Source organism: Amphiura filiformis, chromosome 11 (assembly GCF_039555335.1).
Source record: "Amphiura filiformis chromosome 11, Afil_fr2py, whole genome shotgun sequence".
NCBI lineage: Eukaryota > Metazoa > Echinodermata > Ophiuroidea > Amphilepidida > Amphiuridae > Amphiura > Amphiura filiformis.
Window position 1 is genome coordinate 10,782,026 of NC_092638.1, and position 13,541 is coordinate 10,795,566.

Here is a 13,541-nt window from a genome sequence, read left to right on the forward strand (position 1 = left end):
CTTCAGGTCCGATCCGTCTACTCCTTCTCTTCTCCAGTTGGAATCCAAGCTGCTCGTCTTTGCCTTCAACTGCCTCCCTCAATGTATAGTCCAATACCACCACAAAGAGGTATGGGGCAAGGGTGTCTCCTTGCAGTACACCAGCAAGAATGTCAAACGGTTCAGTTTCTCCATCTGGTGAAACTACTTTTGCCTTGGTATTTTCATACATCCTTGCTATGCCCTCCACAAGTTGATTAGGGATTTCATAGGCCTGGAGCATTTGCAGCATCTTTCCTCTATGAATGTATCAAAGGCTTTCCTGAAGTCTATGAAGGTTATTATTGCAGGCAGGTTTTTAGCCTTCACTCCTTCTATGATCCTCCTTAGGGCCAGTATATGGCTTACTGTTGTTCGGCCAACCCTGAAACCATTCTGGTTGATCCTAAGAACTTTGTATACTTCAGGCCTGATCCTGTTGAGTATCATTTTGTTGAATATCTTGGCAACAACTGAGCTTAAGGTCATCCCTCGATAGTTCCCTGCTTGACTAAGATCTCCTGACTTAGGAATTGGTACTATGTTGAGAATAGACCACTGGTCAGGCTTGCTTCCTTTAATCAGTGCATTATTGCAAAACTCCAGAACTATGCCATCCAGATCGCATCTTTTCAGTACCTCTGGTGGTATACCATCCTCTCCGCAACTCTTCCCTTCTACCAGTGCACACTTTGCCTTTGCATATTCCTCCTGACTAAATGGTGCCACATTGATGTTTAGATCCTTGGCCACCGGTACAATATCCTCATCTTCTCCATCTATTTCTGGAGGGCTACCTAGGAGATCTTTGAAGTGGGTGAACCAGTTGTTAATTCTTTCATTCTGTGTGTCTCCTTTCAGCTGACCTTTCACTGATGCTTTCCTTCCAGTTATTTCATTAATTAGCTTCCAGCTTTGTCCATGCTTGCAGTTGTCATGCGCATCCTCAACCGCTCTTAGCCTTTTACTGAGATCTTCTTCCGTAGCAGTATTATTATGCTTCCTCTAAGTTCGCCTTGGCTTCCTTATATCTGTGTCTGTTTCTCTCAGTTGCATCCAACTGGTACGCATCATAGGTTTCTCTGATGTCATCTCTTGCTCTCACCACTCTGATATCGCTTGAAAGCCGTACCTTCCTATTCTTCTTTTGACTGGAATAACCTTTCTGCTGCTTCCCTGTTGGCTTTTATGAATCTTTCATACCTCTCAGTGGCTGTTTCCTCCATTTCCTCCAAGGGTTGAAATCTGTTGTGTACTTCAACAGTATATAACTCCTGAAGCTTGGAGTCTGAGCAGAGTGTTTTCCAGTCATGGTTCTTCCCTCTAGGCAGGGTCTTGTTCTTTCTTAGGCTGAGTCTGATCCTTGATGTCACAATTCTATGATCTGATCCTACACTTGAGAAGGTATTGTACGCTTCTGTATTTAGTAGGCTGTTTCTCCACTTTTTGCGAAGAAGGATATAATCCAGTTGGTACTTGTTTCCTGCTGGGCTACAGAAAGTCCATAGCTTTCCTTTTCTCTTCCTAAAATAAGTGTTAGCACAGATCAGGTTCTTTTCAATTGCCAGATCAACCAAGAACTTCCCATTCCTATTAGTTATGTCATGGTAGGTGAACTTTGCATCCTCTGGTCCAATTCTGCCGTTGAAATCTCCAATAACCATCAAGACATTGTGCGCAGGGATGGAATCTATAGTTCTCTTCAAGTTGTTATAGTGATCTTCTACTTTGTCTTCGTCTTCCACATTGGTGGGACAGTAAGTAACGATAACAGTAGTTGCAGGGTTTCCTTGAAAGTTGGCAACCAATATTCTTTCTGTATGTGGTACCACACCAGCCAGTGAAGCCTTTGCATTTGCACTTAGCACTATTCCTACTCCCCTGTAGCTGCACCTGCTCTATTCCTGGTAGCTGATGTTGTGATAAGAGTCTGTCCCAGGATGTCTTCAAATTTGACTGGTTCTTTATGCACTATGCGGTGCTCCTGGATCCCCAGGATGTCGATGTTGTATTCTATCAAGTTTGACACTAGCTCTTCTCTACATCTGTTCTCTCGGATGGTTCTCACATTCATTGTGGAGATGTTGATGATTTTCTTGCAGTTCATTAGGTTTTTCCTGTTACAAACGCTTTTATCAGACTTGTCCCTTCCATAAGGCTTTGAGGAAAAATCGTCATTTGATTTCTTTGAATCAGCGTCAGTTCCAGGAATTGATGTTTTGTTAGGGACTTTAACCCTAGTGTTATATGGGTTTGCTGTCATAGTTTTTCTGTTGCTCTATAATATCTGTGGTCGCAACTCCTACAGAATGGTTTGACATTGGAGTTTACCTTCTCACAGCTGTCCAGTGGCCGAAGCAAAGAGAAACTATCTGATCCACATCGCCCTTCACTCTTACCATCCCGTCTCCAACCAGATATGGCAAGTAGTACAGGTCCCAGGACTCCCTGTTTGTGTTCACTGGCCGCGATATGAATGTAATCCATGGCGCCCTTCTGCCGAAACAATACCGGGTACTCGAGACTGTCCGCCTGAGGTAGTGAACTACCTCAACTATTTGACCCATAGTTGGGGCAAAGGTTGGTGTGTAACCAGGGCGTGTCCACGCGCCGGTGGGCCTGCGTACCACACCTTTGGGGCCCTTTGCTGCTCCCAGATCCCCTCATGTCTGCCTGGTATCGCAGGATGCCAGTTGCCCGGTAGTGACCGCTGGGAGGCCATGAGGAGTCTTGAGTAAGGAGAGGCTATGTACTGGCAGGAGAAGGCTTACATAATTTGCTTCCATTTTCGCCTTTCGGCTAGCCAGCGGCAAGTTGGGTTCGTCCGCAGTATAGAAGCGTTTCAAGCAAGCAAAAAAGAGAAGCGAGGAGAATGATAGAAGAGAAGCTAGGAGAATGTTAGAAGGGTAGAAAGCTAAGAATGAAGGATAGGGAAACAGCAGCAAACTACATCTACAACTACAACTATGTGCACTAGACGCATCACTTACCCCTGTGACAAAAAGTCACCCACCTCTGCCTACTGAGGCTCTAATAGTCAAAGACGTTATGAATAATTTTCCGATTAAATGTAATTTAGGTTTCTAATTGTTGCTTAATGCATGCAATTTTGAGGTAATCAAAAAAAGGGTCGTGCACAATATAATGATTAACAATATATACTTTGTAGAACGTGTGAGCTGCCATGTAATACTATTAGCTCAACTCCCATGATGTAGAACCAATAAGCAAAATAAAACATTGGCAGTATGATGAATATGTATGTCCGCGATTAATAATAGTTATTAATGATCTATAATTGGGGCATTTATTCACATTATTCTGTCGTTTTTGGCGTTCGGTTAGATTAATGCTTAAAGTTGTGCTAAATATTATGATATTTATCATACTCGTGTTTATGTGTAGTCGATTTTTTTTCAATCTTAAATCATGAAATGCATTTTTGTGCAGTGCTTATAATCATAAGGTAATCATATATTCATTTAAAGCCATATTATAACATTTACTGAGGAGAACGCCCTCAAAAAAAAGTAAATTCTGCTTTTTACACGATTGTAATGTACTTTAGTCAATATAGATATTCTGCAAAAATCAAGACTTTAGGTGCTGTAGTTTGGTCAAAATCCGAGATTTTGAATAAAACGCTGGAACCGTCGTTTTATTATTACGGTGGAAATATTAGTCGAACACGTATGTACACCCCGGACACGCGTGCGGGATACACATACACACACATGCCAGAGGATCGTACCGTATTACAACCGCGGGAGTAACATGCACTGGCGCTAGTAGTAAATTCCAATTTTCTATGCTTTACCTCACTTGTTCGGCTAAAAATTCAAAGGGGGCATATCTGGCAGTAAAAGCTAACATTTTATAAATACTAATCTATTTTTACAGAAGTGTTATAATATGGCTTTAAGCAGACTCGTTATATGAAGGATCACATGATTATATTCCGGAACATAGTCCCATACTTATACTTGTCTGCGACATCTCAGAAAAATAATAAAATGTTAGGATCCTCATTCAACACACGTAAAACACCTCAGATCTTAGGTAAGTGCATAAATACTCAGAATAATATGAAGACATTTATTAAACCACGATAGTTTTATTATTTTATTTGGTACTCTGACAGGTTATCATTCATATATCACATCTGATCAATGGATGCCTATCTCTAAAACGGGAATTTATCTGGGTAGTTATAAAGAGAAATCGGCCCCTAACAAACAAAATTATGATTCATTAATTGTAACGCAATATTAATTTGAGTATATAGCTGTATGGTAAATAGATATAAGAAGTAATTGAGAATCAGAAAACGGCAAGTTAGTGTGAAGATGATTATACATACTTTATACATGTAAAATTGTGTAAACGAGGCAAATGTTTTCAGGGGACTTATGATCATAATACTGCAGGCCAAAACACATGATTAACAACATCAGAAACCAAAAAAATGTCAAGAAAATACATGTATAATAAATTTTCCAGCGCCATATGTATTTAACCTAGCATGTAATACATTAAATTTAAACCTAATACCAAAATACTAACATCGAAAAACAACAAATTACCATTGCTATGAAACCTGGGATATAACCCTGGGTAATAAAAACAGAACTCTCATTTCGTACTCTTTTTCTCCTATTTTAATAAACTTTTTAGTAAAATAAAATTTTAGCTGTAATAAACCAAAAGAAATTATTTCAATCGGCTCACAACCTTTGAAGATATGCTCTTTTTAAAGAAATGTACCCGTTTTTCACTCTGTCCACATAGGAGGTTTGGCTACTTCAAAGATTGAAAAGGAGTAGACGTACCACGCATGAATATCAAACATTCCTTAATAATAACTTTATAAAATAACGAACTTTATTTAGACAATGGTCTTTGCTGGTGGGCCTATTAACTTGTCGGCAAAATGGATGTGGGATGTGACTTCTCTTGCTATACTTATAATTAAACTATTTTTTTCTTGGTTATTTATGCCTTTTTGTTTTATTATCTTTCTTACTTTTTGTTGTTTCTTGCTTTCTCTTTGGGGATAAAAGGTAGACGGAAAAGGGCTGTTTGGTATGTCGTTGGTTCTTCTGAAGTGAGTTTACTGTGCTGCTTTACCCTCTACATGGTTGCCTCCTTGACGAATACAGATTTCAGCCCTGGTCTTCATTGCATCAATTGCATTGCGTACCCTCCTTGTGAGCCGTATACTTGCGAATGCAGCAGTAATACGGGTGCGAAGATGTTGGAGGCTAGCTGGCTGATGTCATCAACCGTGTGTTTCGTTTTCTTTGATGTAGCCAAACCTCATCCGTGGACACTACAACTACGACACTACAATTACCTAGTCACATGCAGATTTTATATCTACACTTGATATAATTAAGGGAGAAGTACAAGAGGTCAATATTTGGTTCAGTGGATGTGACTCTTGCATACTATTATTTAGAAAAGTGGGTACCCTTAATCACTAAATTAGCAAACACATTTACATGAGAGGAAGTGTTTGTTATGAGGAAAAGAATAGTGTCAAGGTAAATCTGCCATAGTAAAAGTGTCGTTCCCCCAAACCGTATTCTTGTATTCACTGGGTCGTATAATTCAGTATGCATGTAGAAATGCAATGAATATAACAGGTTTAAAATGTGGTAACCAGAGGGCCCCCTTTCCAAATTCTTGTCTTCCTGGTCGCCGCTGCTTTTCGACCTTACCATTGACTTCGTAATTAAATCACGGAGCTGTAGATTAAAACAAGAGAGGTATAATCTTAGGCGATGTTCAAGGTATCCGGAGGTAAATCTAGGCTAATATGTAAATTATGGCATAGCCCTCCTATAAGAATATGATGCCTTAATTACAGAAGCAATAGAAGCCGCAGCTGTAAAGTTGGGACTTATCAAACAGAAATCATGTCAATTGGTGATTCTGGCTCAACACCTTCTGATCCAATGGGAGACGAAGGCCTCATTAGGTAGCATTATTGTAATGCAGACAGGTGCAATGCTAAGGGGATATTGGCAAAACATCGGATGCTTTTTAAGAATGACCGGCACATCAAAAGATGAATTTTATTTTAATATGCCTTTGTTCCTTTTTACATTCTGTATGGTTCTGAATGCTGGACTCTCACAGAAAAATGTCTAGATAAGACGCGTTTGACCAATTACTTCATAAGATCCATGACCAAACAGCAAAGCTCACTACTATCATTAGAAAGTACCAACTAAAGTGGTTTGGCATCTGCTGAGAATGTATGAGAACCGCATCCCAAAACACATTTATTTATGTGCTACTCTATGCACCAGCATAACCTACTTTCAACTCTGTCGAGCGTTTTGATGACGACACTGCAGACAGACGGAAATAATGTGGATTTAATTGTAAATATTTAAAGCCCTCATATAAAAATTTATTTGGATAACAATTTATTGCATTAACATCTAGGTCTTTTATTACCACAATTCGATTACAATTTCATTTTATTTTTAAAAGTTTTGAAGTATGGCTGTGAAAAGAATATTGTCGCACGTAACACTATATTATCACGAACAAGAACATGTCAGCCATTTATCATCTGATTCACGTGTGACCTGGTTAGCGGCTCCTCTGAAGAAAAAATAAAACAAATTCAATTTATTTCACCCACTTCGCCAAATACACAACAGGAGCACACCCCGACTGAAAATGAAAATCTATTATGCGGAAATGCATTAACTAATATGAAGAATATGTGCGGTATTGCTGCCGGAAAATCCTGTATACCCGATCTTATTGCGGAATTCCGGTCCTTGTAGAATTCAATCATGAGGGAAATTAAGAAAAAGTTGACCTGTGTGTCTACTTTGTCGGAGCGTCAAAACATAATTTTGTTTTATGGTTTTACGGAATACGCCAGACCATGGGGGAAAAGGCAAGGCAAAAAAAGCTTTGATTAATTTTTGCTATTATATTTCATATTCTTAGTTCGTAATCAGTTTAAAAATGTTTTAGCTGTGATTTTGATGCAAAATTATTGACAGTGTTAATGATAAATCTGTACATCGTTCTCGATCCTTAAACGATACTTCATGACATCAAATAATAGTACACCCTAAATAAAAAGAGTAAAACAATACTCAATGTTGAGTAAAATGGAATTAAGCAACAAAATGAGTCAAAGGGAACTCAACATTGATATAAAATTGGATCGATTGAGCCTATATTTATTGGTTGAGCTGCGAGTTTTAAAATATATTTTAAGACTCATAGCGAGACCAATAAATACTGGGCGCAAAGCATCCAATTTTATCATTTTTATGTTTTGGGTTCAATATTTTCACACACTTGGATCCATCAAAACATAATAACGATTACATTTGTACTAAATATGCGTACAATTTAATCAGCACGGAGTTCAATTCAATCATTTTGTTGGTAAGTTCCATTTTTACTCTGCAGCTTATACTTGTTTGCAGTGTAGTTTCCATTGTAACAAATATCACCATTTGTAATGTTTTCTCAGAACCAAGTTGATGCTTCATTTAGCGTGGTGATACAAATAGGTTGGCACATTTGGGTCATCAAATTAACTTAGTCATCGGCACAATCTGTTTACCGTACCTAATTAGTAATTACTTATGCCTACAGAGGCCCTGTTAGGCAAATGTTTTAAACATAATAAGCAATTAAATGTAATTTAGGTTTCTAATGGTTACTGAATGCAATTGTGGTGTTTAATGTGGTGATGATATTGGACGAACTTTCTGATTATGTAGTTTTTCTACGTAGTCGTTAAAAACTGATGCTAAAGAAGCACAGTAAGATTTGTCTTGTTTTTGTTGTTTCCTATAACATGTTGAAGGCAGGTTGGAGGGAACATTACCTAGCGATGTTTGCACTCTAGGATTCTGGAAAATACAAAATGTCACAAATGAGGAATGGTATGTGTTCTATCGGAGATCTCAAGGCTTAATTATAGGTGGTGTCAATTCCGCCATTGTTCATGATTTTGCTCAGGATGGGGGAATTCCCTGTAACACTTTGGTTTCAAACCGTTTTAATTAAATTAATCGAAAAAGACACATTCTAATGTTTCTGTTTTTATTAAAATTAACCAAGTTAAGAAGTTCATTATTTAGGCTTCACACATTCAATAAATATTTCATGGTACAGTGAGAAAAATATTGTCAAAATCAATAGAATTTACTGCAACTTTTAAATCTTGGGCTACATTGATTTAAATGTACGCTGTGACGTCAATATTTAGTCAATTGCTACAAATGAGGTGTCAACATTTGCAGAAATAAATTCTGCTTCCACCGCATTTTACAGATTTGTAATACAATCACCCGTTTTTGAATAATGGTCATTATTTAAGGGGGGTAATTACTTTTTTTGAGATGTTTAATTAAATATTGAGTGTTGTGTGTCTATCAGGCTATGTGTTTCGCCGCGCATAGACGCATGACTCCGATATTTCGGGAAAAAGATGGTGACCGGGCGGGGACTCTTTACGGGTTGGTTCTAAAGGTCATCGAAGGTCAAAGGTTATGGTCACGGAGGGTTCAACTTTCTCCGATTGAGATCAAACTTGGTGTGTGGAATCGTCGATATTATAATTGAAGACCGATTTAAAGACTAGTTTGCATATGAAGTCCTGTCAACCAGACCAAAATTGCCGTACTGCGCAGGTCAGCAAACAATCACGTCGCCCTTTTGCCCTGACGTCAGACGCAAACTAGTCTTTTTAATTCGGTCTTCAATTATAGGGGGATATGCACAAAATAGATCCGATGCCAACCAAGGTTAAAGGTCATCTAAGGGCTAAATTTAAGTTTTTCGCCCGATTGGGATTAAACTTGGTGGGTAGAATCCTTCTTATTAGGGACCATGAACGAAATCAAATCTAGGTCACTGTTGGTGTTCTAGCAGCTGTTGGTGCCTCACAGAGTAGGTGCACCAGTTGACCTATGTTAATAGCGCCGCTCAGTTGATATAATTTGTACTACTATTTAAAAAAAATCATTATTATTAAAAACAATTCTGGACAAATCCAAAAATTACTCACAAGTTTTAGACTTTCGCCATCTTAGCTGATGGCTTTTTCAGCATGTTCAGAATGATCCACTTATTCCGTGGGATTGGCAGCTACTTCCGGCGATTTTCGCATCCCTCGGTTGCTTAGTTCTTATAAGTCTCACATTAAGTATCATCCGAAGGACAAAGTTGATACCATCAAGACTGGTGGAGTGGTGCATGAAATTGAGTGCAAAAGTCTTGCATTGGCATGACGGGACGTCCTTTTGGAGCGAGACGTAAAGAACATGAAAGATGCAGAAAAGTCGCTGACAGGAAATACACCAGTAAAAATAAAACTGTGTCAACTTCCAAACTTAATAAATCTGCTATAACCGACCACATCGCTATAGAAAATCATGTAATCAATTGAGAAGAGCCCAAACTATTTGAGAAATATTGAAATCAACAAATAAGACTCATCAGAGAAGTAATTCGGATTAGTAGGCGGGGTTGGGGGGGGGGGGGCAAAACAGTCAACTTGGATATCGGTAGTTACTCTCTTGATCACATATACGATCCAATTATATAGGCCTATAAGAATTAAGTAACCGATCGATAGACAGTGGCGGCGCTCCCCCCCCCCAAATATTTTCTTGCCAAAACAAACATCAAAAGACAGACAGGTACCGTTCCGAAAATCATCAATGCATAGAAATGTCTCTGTAATCGTTGAACACTGATAGGCTATGCCTTCACTATATACACATGCATTATACACGGTGCATCGATCATGTGTCGAATGCCGTGTACGTGTATGAATTTACACTTCACGGAGCTGACCGAAGCTGACAGACTCGAAACAAGTTCGATCTTTAGAACTTCCAAAACCTCTCTGTAATCGCCTGTCATGGTAAATCAGTATTATCCTGGGCTTCCTGGCTACACATCTGACTAATGTAGATGGACATTGAAGTAGATATTCCGGTATTTTTTTATGGTCGACAGCCACCACGCAATGCCTTGTCGATGTCGTTCGCCATTTTATTGTACTCTTTGATTGAAATAAGGGTTGCGCGAACTTTATTGCCGAAATAAAACAGATGTTGCTTAAACGCATGTTATTTCTTTAATCAAACATGCTGATTAAAGCATTTACTTCGCAAATATCAATACCCCTGATTAGCCCTAAGAAAATACGAGTAATATATGCTAGCTGTTTAAAGCAAAAAATCGTAATCAGGGCAAAAATTTTAAACAGTTTTCTCCTAAACAGCGTTTTCTTAATATCAGCGATAAGAGTGTTGTTTTTGACTGGTCAATCAAAAAATCTGACCTGATTTATTCTACAATCCTACAAATGCATCAATTTCAACAATAGAATAATGTTTGTATGATTGGTTCTTACCCCGAAGTATGCTAATTACTAAAAGAACTAACATTTGCTTCGGCTTACTACTTATTTTTATTTTTATTGAAATAATAATGTGAATAAAAAAAAATCGTATTTATCCCTGATAAGTATTTTCAGGTTCATCGAGCCATTATTGAGCGCAGATATATCCTTCTATCCAACATAATTTTTATGAATATCTGGAACAGAGATAGAGGCAAATTCTTTGAAGAAAGAAATGACATGTTTTGGCAGCCACAGGGGTGTCTGCAACACGTTAATATAAAGAATAGGCAATAAATATGGAGATGGGATTTACAGGAAATGAAATGGTTGGATATTAAACAGGGTGTCACACACGTGTAACCTTTTTGCAGGTGCGACCAGACCAAAACCGGAGATATTTTACTTTTAATATAGAACGTTAATATTCTTTATTGGTTTGTGATTGTCACTGATTTTATTTGTGATGAAAAAATAACATTACTATTAATACCATCATGACCATCATCTTCTTAAATAAATAAATAAATAAATAAATAAATAAATAAATAAATAAATAAATAAATCGGTAAGAATTAGAGGATAAAAATATTTATTATGTTTTGATATGTATATAAAATACATTGGCCTACTAATGTAACTTTGTCATACTTTGCTTGCTTGCTTGCTTATGTCGACTTGTCTAGTCGGACTCCGCAGATGGCTCTCCACACAACTCTGTTCTGAATGCAGGTCCTAATGTCTTGTTTCTCTAGTCCAGTATCCTCGATTAGTTGCTTGATGTAGTCCTTCCGTGGTTGTCCTCTTGATCTTTTACCATGCGTAGGCTGCCACAGCAAAACTCTGGAAGCTGCCTCTGTTTCACTTCTGACACAGTGCCAGCAAAGTCATACTTTAGCGGATATAAAATGTTATTAAAATGGCCATCTAATTTCATCTCTATAAATGTTTTTACTGGTATAGAAATGATTTTAATGTTTTTAACATGAAATTAAAATGTGTACACACAATACAAAAAAGTATTTCAACATGGATGAAAAAAGTGGAATTCGACAAACTTAAAGTTGTCATTGATCCATTATCCTGATTAACTGTGGCCAAATAATTGATCTATATAAACTCCTCAACAAAAGTTCGGAAAGTTTTTTTAAGCATCTATATCTCAGATTATTTGTGACATGTTCATATTGTGTTGCATATCAATGAATAGCTACATTAGTCCCCTAATAACACCACATATTTTAAGTGATCACCTTTTTTAAAGCTGAGTACACGTCTTGTGAATATAGTGGGGTCTCAAACAGAATGTGCCAAATTGGCCATTATTCTGTACGTGTATAAGCTGCAACCCCATATTTTCACAATCTGGGACATAATGGCAATCCAACAAGATGACAACGCTCGCCTCATAGAGCCCGGATAGTCAAAATATGGGAGTAGAGAAAATGGAATGGCCTGCCATCAGCCCAGACCACAAACCCCTTTCTGAACACTAGTGAGACAAGCTTATTGGTCGTGCTGTGCGTGCCAGAGTAGCCATGCAATGCAACCACATTGAATGTCCTGCGACGAATCCTTGATGAATAATGGAATGCTATCCCACAGCAACACGTGACCAGGCTGGTGAGCAGCATGAGGAGGAGGTGCCTGGCTGTTGTTGCTCCATATGGTTTTTCCACCCACTATTAGGATTAGTGTTGGTTATGGTATGTATATCCCAGCTAGCCATTTCACGTTTTTTTCACGTTAATATAAATGCCGATATGTTTAGAAATTTAACTAGATTACAAGTTCTACAAGTAGCATATAACCAATTATCAGAGCTAGAGCATACTATTACGTTTCAGTTTTGTTTTAAAAACGTTTCAGTATTACGTTTAAAAAACGCAATTGTGTAGAGTTTTGATTACGTATAAATAACGTTTGCATGAAACGTTTTAAAAACGTTATCATAGCGTTTTTCCCAACTTCATAAACCGTTTCGTAACCGTTTTAATAACGTTTCCATAGAATCATTATGACGTTAAAACTTCTCGATCTCTTGTGTAGTATAAGACATGGCCGATAAAGAGATACATTAACTATGATTGATTAAGCTCACATCATGAGATAATGCATATCTCAAAGGCTTCCATGCTTCATGCTCTTGACGGTTCTTCTTGCCGGCAGGAATGATTCAGATCAACCAAAATATGAAAGCTATATAGCTTTTAGCCGTTGTGTTAGTTTCCATGTTTCTTCTTACTGACTGCAGTATCAAACATCTAGGCCTACCTGTTTGGATTATGCGACCGCATAGAATACTATCCATATCCATAGACTCGCATTTTGTAAAGACACCGTTCAATGCAAATTACCGATGGAAGAAAACTCAACCGCAAATGTCACCTTTTGGAAAATATTGAAGTAATATCCCAACAGCTATCCTACAGTCATTAGAGTGTATACATAAATTATATTCCAAAACGATACTTGGCTGATGTGTAGGTCCCATGGTGTAGGTCTGCATAGTCATTTCTCCATATACCTGCACTTGTTGATTTTAAAAATGCTATACTCATGTATTAATACTAAAATCAACATTGTCCGGCTCGGCAAAAACATGTACATGATGTATAATGACCGTTAAAATAATAACAGCCCTGGCATACTACAGGTCAAGTACGCAGTCTCATTTCCAGTACGCGAACTGTCTGCATATACTATAGTATCACCTTGCACTGCGCAGTCACAAGCAGAGGTCAAAGCAACATGGTATGAGGCTGGATATTTCAAATTTATGATCGTTTACGGCCAAAGGTTCAAAAGTTCATTTTTCAGGGAGTACAATATAATGCAGTATGTTTTCCTAATAAAAGGAGCTAAAAAGAAAGTCTTTTCAAGATAGGCCTACATGTGATGTAAATATTTACGCAACATTAAAAAATAGTGGTTGAGGAAATAACTTTCAATTGTACATTTTTACAAATTAACAAAAATATCATCAGAAATTAATTTTAACATGAACCATATCCCCGAACTTTTATAAAACATGTTATGAAAATGTGTTCTTTGATAGGATGGAATGATGATGCTGATAATGATGCATGATGATGATGATCGATGTTGATATGAAGATGATGAT

The 13,541-nt window shown here is 37.8% G+C and overlaps 2 protein-coding genes across 2 annotated transcripts; both read right to left on the reverse strand.

The window, feature by feature from the left end:
* Nucleotides 1-216: 216 nt before the first annotated feature.
* LOC140163476 (uncharacterized) lies at nucleotides 217-1,682 on the reverse strand. Its single transcript, XM_072186791.1, has 2 exons — nucleotides 1,222-1,682; nucleotides 217-901 (listed from the first exon to the last, which is right to left on the reverse strand). Exons 1-2 carry the CDS (start codon nucleotides 1,680-1,682, stop codon nucleotides 217-219), a joined length of 1,146 nt encoding a protein of 381 aa, XP_072042892.1.
* A 209-nt stretch (nucleotides 1,683-1,891) lies between these two features.
* Nucleotides 1,892-2,281, reverse strand: LOC140163478 (uncharacterized). Its single transcript, XM_072186792.1, has one exon. It carries the CDS (start codon nucleotides 2,279-2,281, stop codon nucleotides 1,892-1,894), a length of 390 nt encoding a protein of 129 aa, XP_072042893.1.
* Nucleotides 2,282-13,541: the final 11,260 nt, after the last annotated feature.